Source organism: Melopsittacus undulatus, chromosome 10 (genome assembly GCF_012275295.1).
Source record: "Melopsittacus undulatus isolate bMelUnd1 chromosome 10, bMelUnd1.mat.Z, whole genome shotgun sequence".
In the NCBI taxonomy this organism is placed as follows: Eukaryota; Metazoa; Chordata; class Aves; order Psittaciformes; family Psittaculidae; genus Melopsittacus; species Melopsittacus undulatus.
The window spans coordinates 5609900-5628433 of NC_047536.1; the positions used below are offsets into that span (position 1 = coordinate 5609900).

The 18534-nt window shown below is 53.0% G+C and overlaps 2 protein-coding genes across 2 annotated transcripts; both read right to left on the reverse strand.

Moving 5' to 3' along the window:
• Nucleotides 1-620: 620 nt before the first annotated feature.
• On the reverse strand, nt 621-2985 carry LOC117436750 (protocadherin alpha-2-like). Its single transcript, XM_034066971.1, is given in 2 exon segments — nt 621-858; nt 860-2985. Coding segments are annotated over 2 exon segments (2364 nt in total).
• A 4537-nt stretch (nt 2986-7522) lies between these two features.
• On the reverse strand, nt 7523-10049 carry LOC117436748 (protocadherin alpha-10-like). The gene is given in 2 exon segments (XM_034066957.1): nt 7523-9968; nt 9970-10049. Coding segments are annotated over 2 exon segments (2526 nt in total).
• Nucleotides 10050-18534: the final 8485 nt, after the last annotated feature.

Sequence of the window (18534 nt, forward strand, 5' to 3'; positions counted from 1 at the left end):
CATCCAAACACGACAGAAATGGAAATCTATCGCATGATTGGATTTGCGACAGAAATACAATAGGAAGCTCGCAGTTTCTGACACCTACAGTGGTTTACGGTCTTCTGCCTGAACACTTTATGCTACTGAGAGGAGTTACAAAACCCTTGCAAAAGAAAATGGAAAAAATCTACAACACTTCCCTTAATTTCATTATGTATCTGGTGAAAGAATTTAACTGGAGAAAATTCACCATAGGGAGAGAAACTCCTGAAGTCCAAAATGTTACCTAACATCACCTCTCCTGCAGAGAACAACGACAAAAGATGATGAAACACCACAAACAACACCAACAAGAGCAGCAGTACTTCGGCCAGCACACGGAGCCAGACTCAAGGCTGCAGCCCAGCACCTATTGCCCTGAGGACCCAGGGACTGAGAGCGGCTCACACCACCAACTGACCGGGGGGAGGGGGGGCGAGAAGGGCGAGAGGAGGAAAGGGGAGACTGGGGAAAGGGCAAGAGGCGAAAAAGGAAGGGAGGGAGCGCCACTGACCGTCTGCAGCAGAACGGGTGCCTCCGGTTGCGTCTCCTTCACCGCGGAAACCGGCCGGCGGAGGGAAAGTTGGGGCTGAAAACCATCAGGTCGCTCTTGCCCCCACCGTCTGCCACACACACGCTTCGGCTCTGGCGCTGCGAGTACGACCAGCTCCCCACTTCGCTGGCGCACACGAGCGTGGCTGGACCGGGACACGACAGCACCGCCGAACGCGGAGACCACCGCGAAGCCCCATACAGCACCAGCGCCAGCAGGAACAAGCTCGACACCACGCAGATGGCCACCACCAGCCACACGTTCGTCGTCGTCCCCGATGCTGAGGATGATGCACCGCCCTCCGCCGACCGCAGCCCCGTCCCCGACGAGCCCGAGACTGTCAGCACCGCCTCGGCGCCCTCCACCAGCGACACGCTGAGCGTGGCCGTGGCAGAGCGCGCAGGCTCGCCGTGGTCCCGAACCACGATGACCAGGCGCTGCCGTGGGCCGTCCGCCTCCTCAAACGCTCGAGCCATGCTCACCTCGCCGCTGTAAAGCCCCACGCGGAACGGGCCCTTGCCCCGCGGCTCCCACAGCTCGTAGCGCAGCCACGCGTTGTAGCCCGAGTCCGCGTCCACCGCGCGGATCTTCGCCACCACCTGCCCCGCCGGAGACCCCCACGACGCCCACGCCCACAGCGCCGCTGACTCCGCACCCGACGCCGCCGAGCCCGCGGCGCCGGAGCCCGGTCCACCCCCAGCAGGCGGCAGCAGCACCGGCGCGTTGTCGTTCTCGTCCAGCACGAAGAGCTGCACCGTGGCGTTGCCGCACAGCGCCGGCTCCCCCGCGTCCACCGCACGCACCTCGAACTGCAGCACCTGCAGCTCCTCGTAGTCCAGCGGCAGCAGCGCCCACACACGCCCGCTCTCCGAGTCCACCGACACGTAGCTCGACGCCGGACGCCACCCGCCGCCCGACACCGACGACCCGCCCCCGCTCTCCGCCACCGAGTAGCTCACGCGCCCGTTGCCCCCCTCGTCCGGGTCCCGCGCCCACAGCCGCGCCAGCTCCGCGCCCGCCGCGTTGTTCTCCCGCACCAGCACCGTGTACACGGCCTGAGAGAATGCCGGCGCGTTGTCGTTCACGTCCGACACCGGCACACGCAGAGCGCGGCTGGCGCGCAGCGGCGGCGCCCCGCCGTCCTCCGCCCGCACCTCCATCTCGTACTCAGACACCCGCTCCCGGTCCAGCGCCTCCCGCAGCACCAGCGAGTACGAGCCCGCGAACGTCGACACCAGACCGAACGGCGCCGACGGCCACACCGTGCAGCTCACGCGCCCGTTCGTCCCCGAGTCCCGATCCGACACGCTCAGCAGAGCCACCACCGTCCCCACCGCCGCGTCCTCTGGCACCGGCACCGACAGTGACGTCACCCACACCTCCGGCGCGTTGTCGTTCACATCCAGCACCTCCAGCTCCACGCTGCAGTGACCCGACAGCGGCGGGAAGCCTTTGTCTCGTGCTTCAATCTGCAACTCGTGTAAGCGGACGTCTTCAAAATCCAGGGCGCCCGTAAGTCTGATCTCGCCCGTCATTGGATCAATAGAAAACAGATCTCTCCTAGCAATAGGAACAGAACTGACCAGACTGTAAGTAAACATTTTGTTCAGACCTTCGTCCGGATCCGTGGCGTTGACCCGCGCCACCAGCGTTCCCTCTGCAGCATTTTCCTGCAGCTGCACTTTATACACAGACTGGTTGAACTGGGGAGCGTTGTCGTTCGCGTCCAGCACCGAGATCAACAGCTCCATTGTGCCTGTCAGAGGAGGTCGGCCCCCGTCAGTCGCCGTCAGTAAAAGATGGTGAACTGGCATCGTCTCGCGGTCCAGAGGATTTGTGAGCACCAGAAACAGAGATTTTCGATGTTCATCAGAGGATTTAACATCGACTGTAAAGTACTCGCTGGGGCTGAGGCTATACGAGAGCTGAGCGTTGGCTCCGACATCTGCATCCGACGCGCCCTCCAGCGGGAACCGAGACCCCGGCAGAGTAGTGTATTCTGCGATGCTGAGATTTTTCCGTGCGGCGGGGAACACCGGGGCGTTGTCGTTGATGTCAGTGACCTCCAGTTCCACATGGAAGACGCGCAGCGGCCGCTCCACCAGCACCTCCAGCCGCAGCGAGCACGGCGCGCTCTTCCCGCACAGCTCCTCCCGGTCCAGCCGCGAGCTCACCACCAGCGCCCCGCTCGCCCCGCTCACCTCCACGCTCGCCCGCCGGCCCTGAGACACCAGCCGCAGCCGCCGCGCCTCCGGCTCGCCCGCCTCCAGGCCCAGGTCCTGCGCCAGCCGGCCCACCACCGTGCCGGCCTTGGCTTCCTCCGGCACCGAGTACCGCACCTGCCCGCCGACCAGTGCCCAGGACAACTGCAGCACCAGCACCCGCAACAAAGCACCACCACACACGCCCATCTCCATCACCTCTGCCACCTCCGGCACCGGCCCGGGCCCCGCTCGGCTCCCCGTCGCCGCCCGGATTCACCGGCTCTCCTGATCGGCCTTCCCCACCCCCCGCGTTCACAGCCGGGCTCTCCGCCGCTCGCACCGGGGTGGAGCTCCGACACGCCGTTTCTGAGCCTGCAGCGACACCGTGTGCTGCTCTAGCGCTTCACACGCTTCCCGACACCGCCCAGGCCTCCGGACCGGGGCTGCTCTGCTCTCGCTCGCCTTTTGCTCCCCATTCTCTTTCCTTTAGTTATCTTAATTCCCTTTTTTTCTCATTCCTTTTTTGTCCTTGCCTGCTCCGTGTTTGTATGCATCAACGCTTTTCTCTCCTCCTTCCTTTTCTGTTCTTTCCTTTCGTCCTCTACCGTTCACCTTCCTTTCTCCCTCTCTCTTTCTTTGTGATTCCTACTTTCTTCTCTCTCGCTTCTTCAATCTTTGCTTCCTCTTCGTGCTTCATTTTTTTCCTTTTTCTTCTTTCTTCTATTCCTTCTTTTCCTTCCTTTCCCCCGCTCTCTTTCGTGCTTTCTCTATTTCTTTCTTATTTTCATTCTGTTTGACTTTTTGTACTCTATTTTTCTTAATTATATTTCACTCTTCACTGTCCTTATTTCCTCCCCTCCTCTTCTGTTTCCATCCTTGTCTCTTCTATTCCTTTTTTTCTTTTACAAAGATATTTTCCCAATGTCTCCACAATGCTCGCAAGGATGGGCAGACATGGCCTCTGGCAGGAGTTATTCCTCTTCCTCCCCACGCTTTGCAGTGCTTCCCTGAGTACTGGATATATTGACTTCCTCATTTCCATTGAGAGCCTTGAGATAGTATCAGAGCCTGCTGGTGATCCTCTCAATCATCTTCTCCATCCTTCTTTCTTCCTTTTTTCTTTCTTCCTTGCCTACTTATTTCTTACAAAGATTCCCTCCCCCACCTTTCTTATTCCCTACTCCTTTCTCATTCTCTTTTTCCATTCTCTTCTTTGTTTCTCTATTCCTTTTCATTTCTTGACCCTCTCTGCCATATCTTTGCCTCTGTTTGTCTTCTAGTTCCATCCTGTATCTTCTCATTTTGTGCTTTACCAAAGTGTTTTTAAATTAGCTACACCACACTTGTCATGAAGAACTCACATGTCCTTTGGCAAGATCTTCCATTCCTCTTCCCTGCCACCTTCCATCCCTCTAGATACAAAAGACCCTTCCTGTTTTCCTCCTTTCCATGCACCTCCGACTTCCCCTCCCCTCAGGATGAAAGCCACGCACTTCAGCCTCCAGTACTCTCAAGGACTTCACAAATAACAGAGCAAGGCAATCATGTGGCAAAGAACAGCTCTGCTACAGCAGAACAGAATCCATCACCCTCAGAAACACAAGCACAAGCACCAGGTACTACAATAACTCTGCAAGCAATCTCCAAGTAGTCCAAACAACCCAGAGGGGTCTCTCATTCAGGAACTCAAACCCATCACAACTCAGGATAACAATTACTCAGGAAGGCTGATAAAGCACACGGCCACCACAGCACCCAAGCATTCTTTATATAGCATGATGAAGAACCATTCTTCTGGTCTCATTTTCCACCTTCACACTGAAAGTCAGGCTCTTGCTTGTCCCTCTGTGGCACACATGCTCTTCCAGAATAACACAGACAGAATCTCCACATACAGGGCCATTAGTCTTCATGAAATAGCTCTCACTCATTTAAATGATCACTTGTTACACAGCCAAACAAAAGCCACCAAGGTAACACTACGATATTTTCACTGAGAACATCCCCTTGTCAACCAAAGGGATTGACAAGGTTGGTTGTCATTCCATTATATTCACTGGTGTCATTTTTCCATTCATGCTTCCTGCTGCCTGATCATGCTCTGCCTGGAAGCAGCAGGAAAGGAATGAGAGCAGGCAGTGGTGTTTTGCTGCTCCAAACCTACAGGCATTTCAGTGAAGGTGACATTCACTCGATCCAACATTAAGACACCACAACTGAACAGGAACTTGTTCTTTCAAAATGCATTTTCTTCATGTACGAGTAACTTACATACAGTGTCACTGGTGTCATCTTCAGAAAAGGAAGAACAGGAGAACTGGCTTTGAGGGACATTGTCCCTTAAAATTATCTGCAATTTCATGGGAGGCTGAACAGAAAAAAGATTATTCATGTTCTCCAAAAGCTTTCAAAATATTGGACACTGTGGTGCTCACTCATGCACCTGTATCAAAGCAGAATAGGCAGAGAAACCTGAATGATAGTGATAGAATCTCAACACCAGCCTCAGGTCAGGAGAGTGGAAAAACCCTCACACACAGAGAAATCTGCTGCCTGACAACTGCCAACATTCAGCAGTCTGCATCTCATCCCCTATTCCCAAAACATGGACAATGTGAGACATGAAAAAAAGCAATGCCAGGTTTGCAACATCTTGAATATGGATAGCACATCTTCCCCTCACTCACAGGACTAAGACCAGAGAGATAAAGTAGATGTTCTGAGAAGGCTGCCAAAATTATTCGAATTTCAAAAAGTTTCTGCTGGACTAAAAATATTACACTTCAAATTACTAAAGGCATGTACAGCAGCTATCTGCAAAAGCAGTGATACCACAGAGAATATCAGATTGCACAATATGGAGAACTTCTGGAAGGCCAGAGAGGATCCCAGCCCTGTGTGCTGGGCCCATTCTTACCGTTTTCTATTCACATCCTCCATCTGTGCCACAGGAATTGTCATCTCCACAGCTAAGCCGACATTCTCCAGTCCTTTCCCCAGTAATACTGACTGTGTTCTACCCAGCATCTCCTTTTCCACATGGAAGACACTTCCCCACTCAAACTACCCCTCCCCATGACACAGGCCAGGCCATGTCAGTGCCACTTGGAGGATCACTGCCAAAATACTCAGGCTTTGGATTGCCTTAGCACAGACAAGTCTTCTCACTGCTCACAGTCACGTTTCTCACCAGGAAATGACCAGGTCCTACTCACTGCCACATTCAACTCCCAGACATGCCACTGTTTCCTTTCCTGCTTCAGGGTTCACTCCAGCTTTTGCTAATCCTTCCCATCAAGAAGGTAGGTCTAGGCTCCGAGTAATGTGGATATAATTAAAGACATCCCTGCTCACTGCAGGGGGCTTGGATTAAATGACTTTTAAAGGTCTCTTCCAACACAAACTATTCCAAATCTATCATTCCCTGGAAGCCCAACTCCAAGAACACCATTAGGGTCCTTCCTCTACTCACGCTTACTTTCACGTGACCTAGCTGTGCCTGGCAACAGCAGGAAATGTAGGAGACCAGGCAGTGGTGCTTTGCTGATCCAATAGAGTCAACATTCATTTGATCCAACATGAAAATACTTCAGCTAAAACAGGAACAAAAGTAGACCTGTCTCACAAATGCAGCTTTTTCTGGTAGAAGCAACTTACATGTAGCATTAATAGTCGGCTCTTAACAAAAGAAAGGACAGCTGTTTCTAAGCAACATAATTTCTTGATGTTGTCAGTGCTTTCTAGGGAGCCTGAACAGAAAAATTATGACCAGCATTCTCCAAAAGCTGTGAAATTATTGCCCAGTGCCCTGTGCTCACACACTTGCGCCACAAGGACCTCAGGTGGGACTTCTGAGTGCTAACGATACTCTCGCAATGTCAACCTCACCTTGGTATAGTGGGAAAAATCATCCCCCCCACTGATGGCCTACCACCCAAGCCCTCTGCAACCTGAGAACTGCCAAAACTCAACTGTCTGCATCACATTCCCTCATAGCCAACACATTGCACTGTGAGAAATAAAACCAAAAGAACAGAGATTTTGCTAAAAAGAGAAAAGAAAAACAAAAGATCCTATGCCACTGTACTGAAAGCTCAGGTTTGCCAATGTCTTGGACCAGCAACAGAGACAGGGGTACAAGGTTATATAGAACTTCTGAAAGTCCTGAGAGGATCCTGGACAAGTAGCACTGTGCAATAGGACACTTCTGGAAGTTTTCTGCTGGCACCATCTACTTCTCTAAGCAAATATCCTCCAGTTCTTCCCCAGTGGCACAGGCCGTGTTCTACAGAGCACCTCCATTTCCCTCAGAAAACTCTTCCTAGCTCAAGGATACACTCCCTGAGGTGCAGGGCTAAGCAACACTCAGTGCCACTCGAGGACCACTGACACAGTAGCCAGATACTGCTCTACCACTCAGTGTTTCCCAACAAATAAAGCCACCACTGAGAATGACCCAGACTTTTGCACATCCTCGCCTTCCAACTGGCACAAAAAATATATGAAATACTGCAAAGCCACTCGGCAACTCTTAGATTCTTTCCAGCTGCCTGCATGCCTTGTGCCTTTTCAGCACTTTCAGATAAAAACTGAGTTCTTAAAGACTCTGTGATTAGATTCTGCGATTAGGCCAAACATTTCTTTAACGGACCCACAAGCAACAGCCGGGGTGCTCCAGCCAGGACTCAGGCAGATGCCAAGCTGCCTGGAGGAGCCTCAATCACCCGCACAGCACCCACCGCCTTCACGACCCGGGGGCTGAGATCGGCTGACAGAAGCAACTGTTCAGAGAGCGAGACAGCGAGAAGGGCGACAGGGAAGGGGCGAAATACGAGAGAGGAAGGGAAGGAGCGCCACTGACCGTCTGCAGCAGAACGGGTGCCTCCGGTTGCGTCTCTTTCGCCGCGGCACCGGCCGGCGGTGGGAAGTTGGGGCTGAAAACCATCAGGTCGCTCTTGCCCCCACCGTCCGTCACACACAGGCTCCGGCTCTGGCGCTGCGAGTACGACCAGCTCCCCACTTCACTAGCGCACACGAGCGTGGTCGGACCGGGACACGACAGCACCGCCGATCGCGGGGACCACCGCGAAGCCCCATACAGCACCAGCGCCAGCAGAAACAAGCTCGACACCACGCAGATGGCCACTACCAGCCACACGTTCGTCGTCGTCGCCGATGCTGAAGATGCACCGCCCTCCGCCGACCGCAGCCCCGTCCCCGACGAGCCCAAGACCGTCAGCACCTCCTCGGAGCCTGCCACCATCGACACGCTGAGCGTGGCCGTGGCAGAGCGCGCAGGCTCGCCGTGGTCCCGCACCACGATGACCAGGCGCTGCCTCGGCCCATCCGCCTCCTCCAGCGCCCGAGCCGCGCTCACCTCGCCGCTGTAAAGCCCCACGCGGAACGGGCCCTTGCCCCGCGGCTCCCACAGCTCGTAGCGCAGCCACGCGTTGTAGCCCGAGTCCGCGTCCACCGCGCGGATCTTCGCCACCACCTGCCCCGCCGGAGACCCCCACGACGCCCACGCCCACAGCGCCGCTGACTCCGCATCCGACGCAGCCGAGACAGCGGCCCCGGAGCCCGGCCCGCCCCCGGCAGGCGGCAGCAGCACCGGCGCGTTGTCGTTCTCGTCCAGCACGAAGAGCTGCACCGTGGCGTTGCCGCACAGCGCCGGCTCCCCCGCGTCCACCGCACGCACCTCGAACTGCAGCACCTGCAGCTCCTCGTAGTCCAGCGGCTGCAGCGCCCACACACGCCCGCTCTCCGCGTCCACCGACACGTAGCTCGACGCCGGACGCCACCCGCCGCCCGACACCGACGACCCGCCCCCGCTCTCTGCCACCGAGTAGCTCACGCGCCCGTTGCCCCCCTCGTCCGGGTCCCGCGCCCACAGCCGCGCCAGCTCCGCGCCCGCCGCGTTGTTCTCCCGCACCAGCACCGTGTACACGGCCTGAGAGAACGCCGGCGCGTTGTCGTTCACGTCCGACACCGGCACACGCAGAGCGCGGCTGGCGCGCAGCGGCGGCGCCCCGCCGTCCTCCGCCCGCACCTCCACCTCGTACTCGGACACCCGCTCCCGGTCCAGCGCCTCCCGCAGCACCAGCGAATACGAGCTCGAGAACGTCGACACTAGACCGAAAGGAGCGGGCGGCCACACCGTGCAGTGCACGCGCCCGTTCGCCCCCGAGTCTCGGTCCGACACACTCAGCAGAGCCACCACCGTCCCCACCGCCGCGTCCTCTGGCACCGGCACCGACAGCGATGTCACCCACACCTCCGGTGAGTTGTCGTTCACGTCCAGCACCTCCACCACCACCTTACAGTGACCCGACAGCGGGGGGGTCCCCTGATCTCTGGCTTTAATGTGCAGCTCATATAAAGCAACTGTCTCAAAATCCAGGGCACCTGTCAGTTTGATCTCACCGATCTTCCCATCGACGATGAATACAGGTGACTCCGAGTTAGGAACAACAGCATCCATTTCATAAATCACTTCCCGATTACTTCCCTCGTCTGGATCCGTGGCATTAAGCCGCATCACCAGCGTCCCCTCCAAGGCGTCTTCGGGCAAAACTACGATGTACACCGACTGGTTGAACTGCGGCAAATTGTCGTTTGAATCCAGCACCGAGATAAGCAGCTCCACAGTGCCCGTCAGCGGCGGACGGCCCCCATCAGTCGCTGTCAGCACCAGATGGTGAATCGGCATCGTCTCGCGGTCCAGAGGTTTCGTGAGCACCAGAAACAAGGATTTACTGCGTGAGTTACTGTTTTCTTCCTCTACTCTGAAATGCTCACTGGGGCTGAGGCTGTACGAGAGCTGAGCGTTGGCTCCGACATCTGCATCCGACGCGCCCTCCAGCGGGAAACGAGAACCGGCAGGAGTGCTTTCTGATACACTGAGATTTTTCCGTGCAGCTGGGAACACAGGGGCGTTGTCATTGATGTCGGTGACCTCCAGCTCCACATGGAAGACGCGCAGCGGCCGCTCCACCAGCACCTCCAGCCGCAGCGAGCACGGCGCGCTCTTCCCACACAGCTCCTCCCGGTCCAGCCGCGAGCTCACCACCAGCGCCCCGCTCGCCCCGCTCACCTCCACGCTCGCCCGCCGGCCCTGAGACACCAGCCGCAGCCGCCGCGCCTCCGCTCGCCCTGCCTCCAGGCCCAGGTCCTGCGCCGCCGGCCCACCACGGTGCGGCTTTGGCTTCCTCCGGCACCGAGTACCGCACCTGCCCGCCGACCAGAGCCCTGGACAACTGCAGCACCAGCATCCCCAAAAAGGCTCCCCAATACAGGCCGCCCATCGTCGTCGGTACTGGCCTGGGCCCCGCTCTGCTCCCCGTCGCTGCCCGGATGCACCGGCTCTCCTGCCCGGCCACACCGCCCCCCCTCCCTCACAGCCGTGCCTCTCCGCCGCTCGTCAACCGAGGCGGGAGGAAAACACGTCGACCACGCCGTTTCTGAGCCTGCAGCGCCACCGTGTGCTGCTCCAACGCCTCTCATGCTTTCTGATCGGCTCAAAACCCTCTGGACCCGGGCTGCTTCCCGCTCTTCTCTCCCCCTTCCTTGCCTTCCATTCTTTCTTTTCCCTTTTTCTTTTCTTGCAGAGATTCGTTTCTCTTCCTTTCTTTATTTCCTTCTTATTATCAGATTTTCATTGTTTCTCTCTTCCTTTCCTCCCTCTACTTTTATTCTTCTTTCCTAACCTTCTCTTCTCTACTATTTTGTCTTCTATTTGTTCTGTTCATTCTCTTTTCCTCGTTCCCTGCCCTGCTCTTCTCTATCTTTTCCCTTCTTTTTCCACCCTTCTCTCTCCTTTTCCTCCTGATGACAGCTCCGCGGTCTCCGCCGCCGCAGCAAACACCGTCAAAGACGGACCCATCCCGTCCAATAGCAGCGCCGGAGGTCGGTGCTCTGCAGGCTGCTACGGACCAGCTCCACTGCGCGACCAGATGTGACTTCGGTGCGGGCTCGTCATCTCCTCTATTGCTTCTTCGCTCCTTCCCTTCTAGGCTTTCTTTCTTACTGCCTTGCTTTTTTCCTTCTCCTCTTGGATTCTTCCACAACATGAACCCTTGTCATATCTGTACGTTTTTTCCTTTATTTCTTCTTCTTTATAATCTTACTTCTTCCCTTCCTTTTTTCCTTGCCTCCTTCCTTTATCCTGCATCCTTCATTTCTCTTCCTCACCGCATTTCTGTGTACACCGACAGTGTCGGTCCGTGGTTAAAACTCATTTATCGTTTCTTCATTTTTTTCTCTTCTTTCTCTCTCTTGCTTGATTCGCTCCTTTTCAGTTGACTTTCTCTGTATTCTTCCTTCTTTCCTTTTTCTTCCTGTCTCTTCGTCTTCTTTTCCCTGTCCTGCCTCCCTTCCCGCCGCCCCTACTCCCCCCCCCCCCGACCGTTTCTTTTTCTCTGCTTTATCTCTAAACCAACACGTTTTATTACATCACTCTCTCTCTGTAGCACGGACATGCACTTTGTCAAGAGCTCTTTCCTTTCACGAGGACCAACTTTCCTGCTTTCCCCCGACCTGTGCCAGACTCCCCCCCCCCTCCACTTCTGAAAGATATAACACTCTTGAACTTTCAGTAAAGAAAATTCACCACCCTCTGAAACAAAAGAGTAAGCACCAGGTTCTTCGACAGCTGTGCAAACAAGCTCCAACAATGATCCAAATAACCTAGAGGAAACCTTTCATTTAGGAACTCAAACCCATCACAGCCCAGCACACCATCCTCCAAGAAGGCTAAAAAAGCACAGGGCCAGCACACACCCCAAGCAGTCCTCGTGTACCTCGTGAAGACGTTCTTCCGTCCTCATTTTCTACCTTCACATTCTATGTCAGGTTCTTGCTTCTTTTTATGTCCATACCCAGAGGCATTAGTTCCCACAGAATACGTCTCCTTCATTAGCATGAGCCACCCGTCAAAAGCTACCAAAGGAACACTGTGGCATTTTCACTGAGAACATGCCCTAGATGCCCAACATATCCACTCTGAGAAACACATTAGGGTTCCTCCTCCACCTGTGCTGGCTGTCACTTGCTCACACTGTGCCTGAAGAAGTAAGAAAGAGCAGGCACTACTGCTGTGGGCCAATAATACAATCACGAATATCTCCAATTGGAAGGGCCCATAAGGATCACTGAGTCCAATACCAAATCCAGCTATGTTCAGTCAACCCATCATTAAGGTATCACAAAGAAACAGGAAAAAAAGTACATCTGTCTCTCAGACTCATCTTTTCCAGGTAGAAGAGACTTACCTGTAGCATCACTGGTTACTTCTTCAGAAAAGAAACATTTTCAGGGAAGGGGAATTGGTTTACAGGGACATTTTCCCTTAACATTATCAGAGCTTTCTGGGAAGATGGATAGAAAAACATGACCCACATCTGCAAAAGCCTTGAAATCACTGGGCACTGCACAGGGCTCCCTTATGCACTTCTATCACAGGGAAAGCAGGACGGACACCAGAAAGCTAAGGACATTCTCTCAACATCAGCCTCAGGACACTGGAAAAGCCATCCCCACAGTGATGGCCAACAGCCTGAAACCCAATAGTTGCCAACATTCTGCCAGCTGAATTTCATCCACTGTTACCAACTCATTGCCAATGTGAGTCTCCAGTTCTTCCCCAATGACACAGTCCATTTTCTACACAGCATCTCCATTTCCTCAGGAAAGACTCTTCCCCAGTCAGTCACTTTCCCATAATGATGCCTAAGCCTTACCCCTTGCCACTTGGAAGATCACTGCCACAATATCCAGACACTGCTCCACCACAACAGCATGTCTCAGAAATAAATATAACAATGACAAAAAAAATATTACTGTCCCCAACTCCCCCATCCAGGCAAACCTAGTTGCGTGGCTCTGGGGGGATTTTTAGCCACCATCTGAAGCTTAAACAAGGGCAAAATCTGCCCTCGTTCACATTCACCATGAGCTCTCTGGGCCTCCACAGGCAGCTAAGCTGCTGCATTCCCCACAGCTGGACCAACGGTGAGACCAACTTCTGCCATTACCTTTGCAGCTCATGTACACAGACAATGTTCAAAACATTATGGAACACAAACATGCCTACCGACCTTTCTGTGTTCCTGCCCGACTGATCTTCACTGTGCTGCTGGTTCATACAGAAAACTGTGCTTACCTGCTGCTGAAGGTAGTCAGGCTTTTCGTGGACAGCAGTGATGTCTTGATTATAAATGCATCCTTGATGCCAATTTTGTATGGTCTGCCATAACGCAGACTTCCTTGTCTCACCATCAAAACACAAATATGAACTTTTCCTACCTCGTCTTTGTAACTCACCTGCATTTCGCTATCCCGACCAGCGACAGGGTTTTCTCCCAGACGAAGACATTCAGACAGATCACGTTTAATTTCCAAAAATCCTTGTGGAAGTTCAGCCTTTCAAGATTAAGAGCGGTCTTTCCCTACAGCACAGCTCTCGAGTCAAAGCAGCCCACGGTAAACAGCAGAAGGAACTCTAGCAGACACTGCTGCTGCAGGGGACTCAGACTTACGATGTCCATTAGCACATCGTTATCACATTCATACGTCCAATACGGTTTTGTCCTTCTCTTCAACTGTTTCAGATCTTCACACGAGATTTTCTGTCAGTCTTCACCTTACCTTTACTACACCACAGGTAACAGAGACAAACCCATCCTACCAAGCAGAACAGCCTTTATTAACTTCTTCCAAAGCAGGCGACAGAGTTGGTCTTTTGACAAGAGGAACCGACGAACAAGATTCTAAAGGCATTATTTTTGCCAGCTTAATCTGGTGACACATTCCCACACCTCCGAGTTTCCGGAGTTTTGCTAGCAGTTTGTTTAATTCGTGTAGCAATAGGAAATAAAGGTTTGGATAAAGATCATTTGTCTTGAGTCGTGGATAAGGAGAGGCGCTGTGACAAATCTATCAATACATTCGTCACGCTCACTCGACTGGAGTCCAGGACCACAGGTGTTTAGCAGGACAGGTTTGGTGATTTGTGGCTTTTGTTCGTTTCTTTTCAGTGGGGCTTGTTTTTGGTGAAGCTTTTGGTTGTTGCTGTTTTGGGGTGGTGTGTTCAGTTTGTTTGTTTTGTTTTTGTGCTTGTTTGCTTTCCCAACTTACCTGCTTGCTGGGCTAATCCACTTACCTGAAATAAGTAGATCTTTTTTTTGAGCAATATTTCATGCTGTATTCATAGGGATGAAAATATAATTCCAATTCCAAGGCAAGAAAAGCACTATTTTTTTTCCAATTATCTTAATAGTTGTGCTAGGGTCCAAGTTAAGCTCGTTGTAAAATGTAGTAGGAGGTTTATAAATCAGTAGAAAAGCTTTTAATGAAATGACAAACACTGACATCGAGGGTATAGGACATAGTGTCCCTTCTCCTGTGGTCTGAACACTTGTCTGTATCTTTCTAGATCCACAAAGCAGCAGCTTGAATAAATGATCCCATGACACCAGAGATCTGAGCTTAGCAATGGATAAAAGTATTTCTATATGCAAAGAAACAGGTAAGGAATCCAGGATAACTGTTGGAAGAGTTACAAGAGCATACATTGGAAGAGCTATTTCTTGTTTACTCACATTGAGTCCATGCCAGATTTTCACCTTCTGTTGAAATCCAGCTACTACCTGAGTAGCAGCAGGGCAATGGGTGGCACTGGCAAATCCTTAAGCATTATAGCATTGTGCTACTAATACTACAGATCTACAACTAACTTGCCTTTTATATCACCTGCATCTATAATGAGAAGCCACAAAGGTCATCAGAAAAAGCTGAGACGATGCTGCAAAAGCACATGATTTGGTGGAAGACTTAGTTTAGCTACTCCAACTTCAGTCAGTTTCAATATGCAGTATGCCCCGTGCCTTTGACTAAGCAGCAAGATGTGAGGAGTGGTGATCCACATCAAGGAAGAATCTATACAGAAAAATTACTAAAAGCTACTCACTTTTACACCCCAAAAAGCCCATCAAGTGCCGGACATCACTTTGAGCCTCCTTCATTAGAAAGGAAGGGGGAAAACCTAGTTTAAATTGTTGCAAAAAATAACCACGGTTTGTTTCGACATCATCAGATCAGTTCGTCCATCACAGCTCACGGAGTAAAAGCTGGATTCTTAGAAAAGCAAGTACAGCCCAATGGCAAACACGAGCCGAAAGGCTCGTCTCCTTAAACGGGGGGAGACAGACGGATTTCTCCAGGGATATTTGGAAAGCTCTAATTCGCTCCCCGCTGAACTCAAAGCAGGAGTTCAGTTACCCTTCGAGACAAGAAATGGAGACTCGGCAAGAGGGAGAAAAGCAGCAGCTCCGCAGAATACCTCCTGAGACACAGGACGCTTCCAGCCTTACCTTCCTGAGACGGAAAAAAGAGCCCATCCCATCCCGAAAGGGAACCAGGAGCACACATTGTCGGATTTGTCCTCTCACAAAGCGGGTCCTTGACGCCTCTTTAGCGCCGTTGAGCTGTCAGAGCATGGCACAGAAAAGCCTAAGTCTGATTACAAAGCCCTCTTAAAATCAAAAGCTCCTAAAACATCTCCTACCCTAAACACTAAGTGCCCTAAACACTGAGCGAAGGACAGCACGTAAGAGAGCCGGGGAAGGGGATAACCTCAGTGGCTGGCGCACTCACCCCCGCGGGGTTCAGCCTCCCTTCTGCACCATCATCTTCAGCACCGAATATAAGGGGGACAGGCTCAGAGAGCGGGCAACAGACACCAAACCCATTCCTTTCCACCGCTGTCTTCAGGGAGCTGGTAGAGCTGAAGCCTCTCTCGCCCGGCGATGCCCGGTGCCGAGCACCCCGCTGCTGACGGCCCCGAGCAGCCCAGCTCTCTCCGACAAGCTCCGCGCTTGCCTGCGAGCCCGGAAAGGGCATTTAAAGTAATGAATTCATCAAAGAGGGATACCCTTCCCACCACACCCCAGCGACTTCCAAGCCGCTGCCAAGCCAGCGCGGCCGCCCAAGGAGAACGCGGAGCCGGCTTCTTCAGCGCGATCACCCCGAGGAGCAGGCGGAGCCCGGCGCCGCTTCCTCCCGTCGCCGGAAAATCCCGGCAGCCTTTGCTCCGCCGCCGGCTGACAGCGGAACGGGAGCGCCAGTCAGCGCTCTGCCTGGGCGGCCGCTGCGAAACCGAGTAGGGAATTCCCACATATCCCCCTCGAAGGGGGAGCGGAGGGTTTGTCCGCCCACAGTTCCATCTACACAACTCCACCTGTGCTCCTCCCTTTCTGCCGCTCTTCCTGTCGCTGTAGGTTTTATGCTCAGGTGGCCAGGATTTAGGCTGGAGCTCCTCCGAGTGAGGTGTATGGGAGACAGGGTTTTCTGACGTGTTTCTGGGACACCATTCTGGGTTCTTCCTAAGGGAAGCATGTCCTCTGGCACAGCTTCCCATCCCTGCGATAAGGCGGAGATGCCTGCCTGCAATAAACATTTGGCTGAATCACCCCTGCGCTCGTGTGGTAACCCCTCCGCACCCCAGCGTTCTCCACTTGGGCAACCGTTAGAGGAATAAAAAAGTGGAAAATAATATTTATGAGCAGTAATCAGCACTGAATGAGAGGAAAGGCGGGCGGGAATAAATGTCCCCCGGACTGGGGACACAAGGTAGCCCTGGGAGCAAGACCTAGTCCCTGGCCTTTGATTTCTGGAGGGATCTCGAGAGAGAGAACTAGAGTTCTCCGGTAGCCTGTGAGGCCGGAGAGATGATGCCCACGTTCAGCCTGAGTCCCAGTTCTCTGGTTGTGGGGTCCTTTTCCGGAGGTGGGGGAGCCCCCCGTGTTATTACGCCCTGTGAAATGTGTGCCCAGACCAGCGCTCCGGGAGCCCGCCCGGGTGATCCCGCTGCCTTTCATCCACTAAGTTTCTTCCCCAGACACCATTAAAGCTACTCTCGGGAGCAGATGGCTCCTCTCCGTCCCGAGGTTCATCCCGGACAGATTGCATACAATTTATTAATAACCCAACAGATGCTCGGGCACTTTCCAGCTCAGACTATATTTCCTGATTGCTCAAATCCCGGTGTGGGAGAGCTGTTCATTTATCTTCCACCGCTCCTCTTTGTGCCTTACCAGAACCGACCTCACGACAAGGAGGGAAAGGGTGAAATTGGTCTCCGTTTCCCCAAGCCCTGATCCTGCCTATGAGTACCTGGGACTAAACTAGATCTGTTTCAGCCTTGGTTTGGTCCCCTCCAACCCCCGTGTCTGGGGAGAGCCACCGCCAGAGCTCCCTGCTGGCACAGCACGGACGAACCGTCGAGGCTCTGCGGTGCTCTTCTCCGCGGTGGGGCTGGAAGCCGAGGGGTCCGTTAGCAGCCGGCCTCGCCGGTGCCTGGCAGGGAGCGGCATGCCGTGACTGCTGGTAAAACAACAAGAGCGGCATTTTAAGCCTTTATTTCCAGGGATTATGCTAATTGGGTCGCGGAGAGCCGGGTTCCCCCTCCCGGAGCTGTTTTCTGAACCGTAGGGATCGCTGTATCGAGGTGAAATTGAAAAAAAAACTCTGAAGCAAACCGATAGTGCCCTCGACAGGAGCTCTCCGAGCCTTGGGCAATATGGGCAGCGAGGTAAACAGAGATGGGGGCTGGTGACCCCATATCCTGCACCAGACCCAGGGTCTTAAGAGAGGAGGGGGGATGTATGGGGGTAAATTGCTTATGCACTATAAGACCCCACTGAGAACGAGATAAGATGCTCTGAGCTCCAGAAAAAGCCATCACAGACCTTTCAGCAACTCCACGTTCAATTTTAATGTACAAAATGGGCTTTTCCTTGCTCTGTAGGGAGAAGCACAAAAGAAGCAGGTTGTTTATACCACTGAATAAACTAAACACAGATCTCTGAGGAATCTTATGCAAACCACTTACCTTGAAACACAACCCCAAGGGAAAGTGAGCTATGGAGAAATGCATCGTTACTGTTTTACATCTTCAGAGCAGCATCCAGGCGGCTAGCTCAGTACCAGCTAGGTATCACAAAAGACTGGGGCTGTAGTTATAATTTAGAATATAAAAGTCACTTATAAGGTATAAGTAACAGGACACTGGGGCTGAAGTTTAAGGGGGCATGATAGAAGGGACAGCCTTCATGGTGGAGGGTTTAAATGAAGTCTTGAAGCTGACAGTTAATTGCTAATTTAATTAAAATTAAGCTACCTGGATGCCTTCCTATGTAACCTGCTCTTTGTGGCCTTGCCTTGGCAGGGGAGTTGGACTAGATGATCTCCAGAGGTCCCTTCCAACCCAAACCATTCTGTTCGATGAGAGTTTAGAGGGAACATGCCTTTATTACCATGCAATCCGTAGTGCAGTGTTAAAATACAAATAGGAATCCTGGCAATCTTTTCTGCTCAGTGGCCTCTGGGCTTGGTAAAAGGCACTTCACTTTCTGTGAATGCAGGTGAGAGACACTCTCAGCAATAACAGCAGAAGAATATTAAAGTCTGTTACATTTTTCATAGCTCCTGACATTTGCAATAGAATTCCACTTCCATGCCTCCACCACTCTCCCCATGCCCATGATTTAGCACAGGGGTGAGTTTTCTTCATTTCAGCCTCTGTAAATAAAGTGAGAGAGCGATGCAGCTGTAAGAGAAAGAATTCCTTCCTCCTTGCTCTGCAGCAAGAGGGAAACTGCATAAAATGATGCCACAAAAGGAAAATGAGGATATAAAAGTGGGATGTTGTCTTAAGATGGCCAGCGAGCATGATGTGAAGGGGGGCTCTGGGCTGTCAGA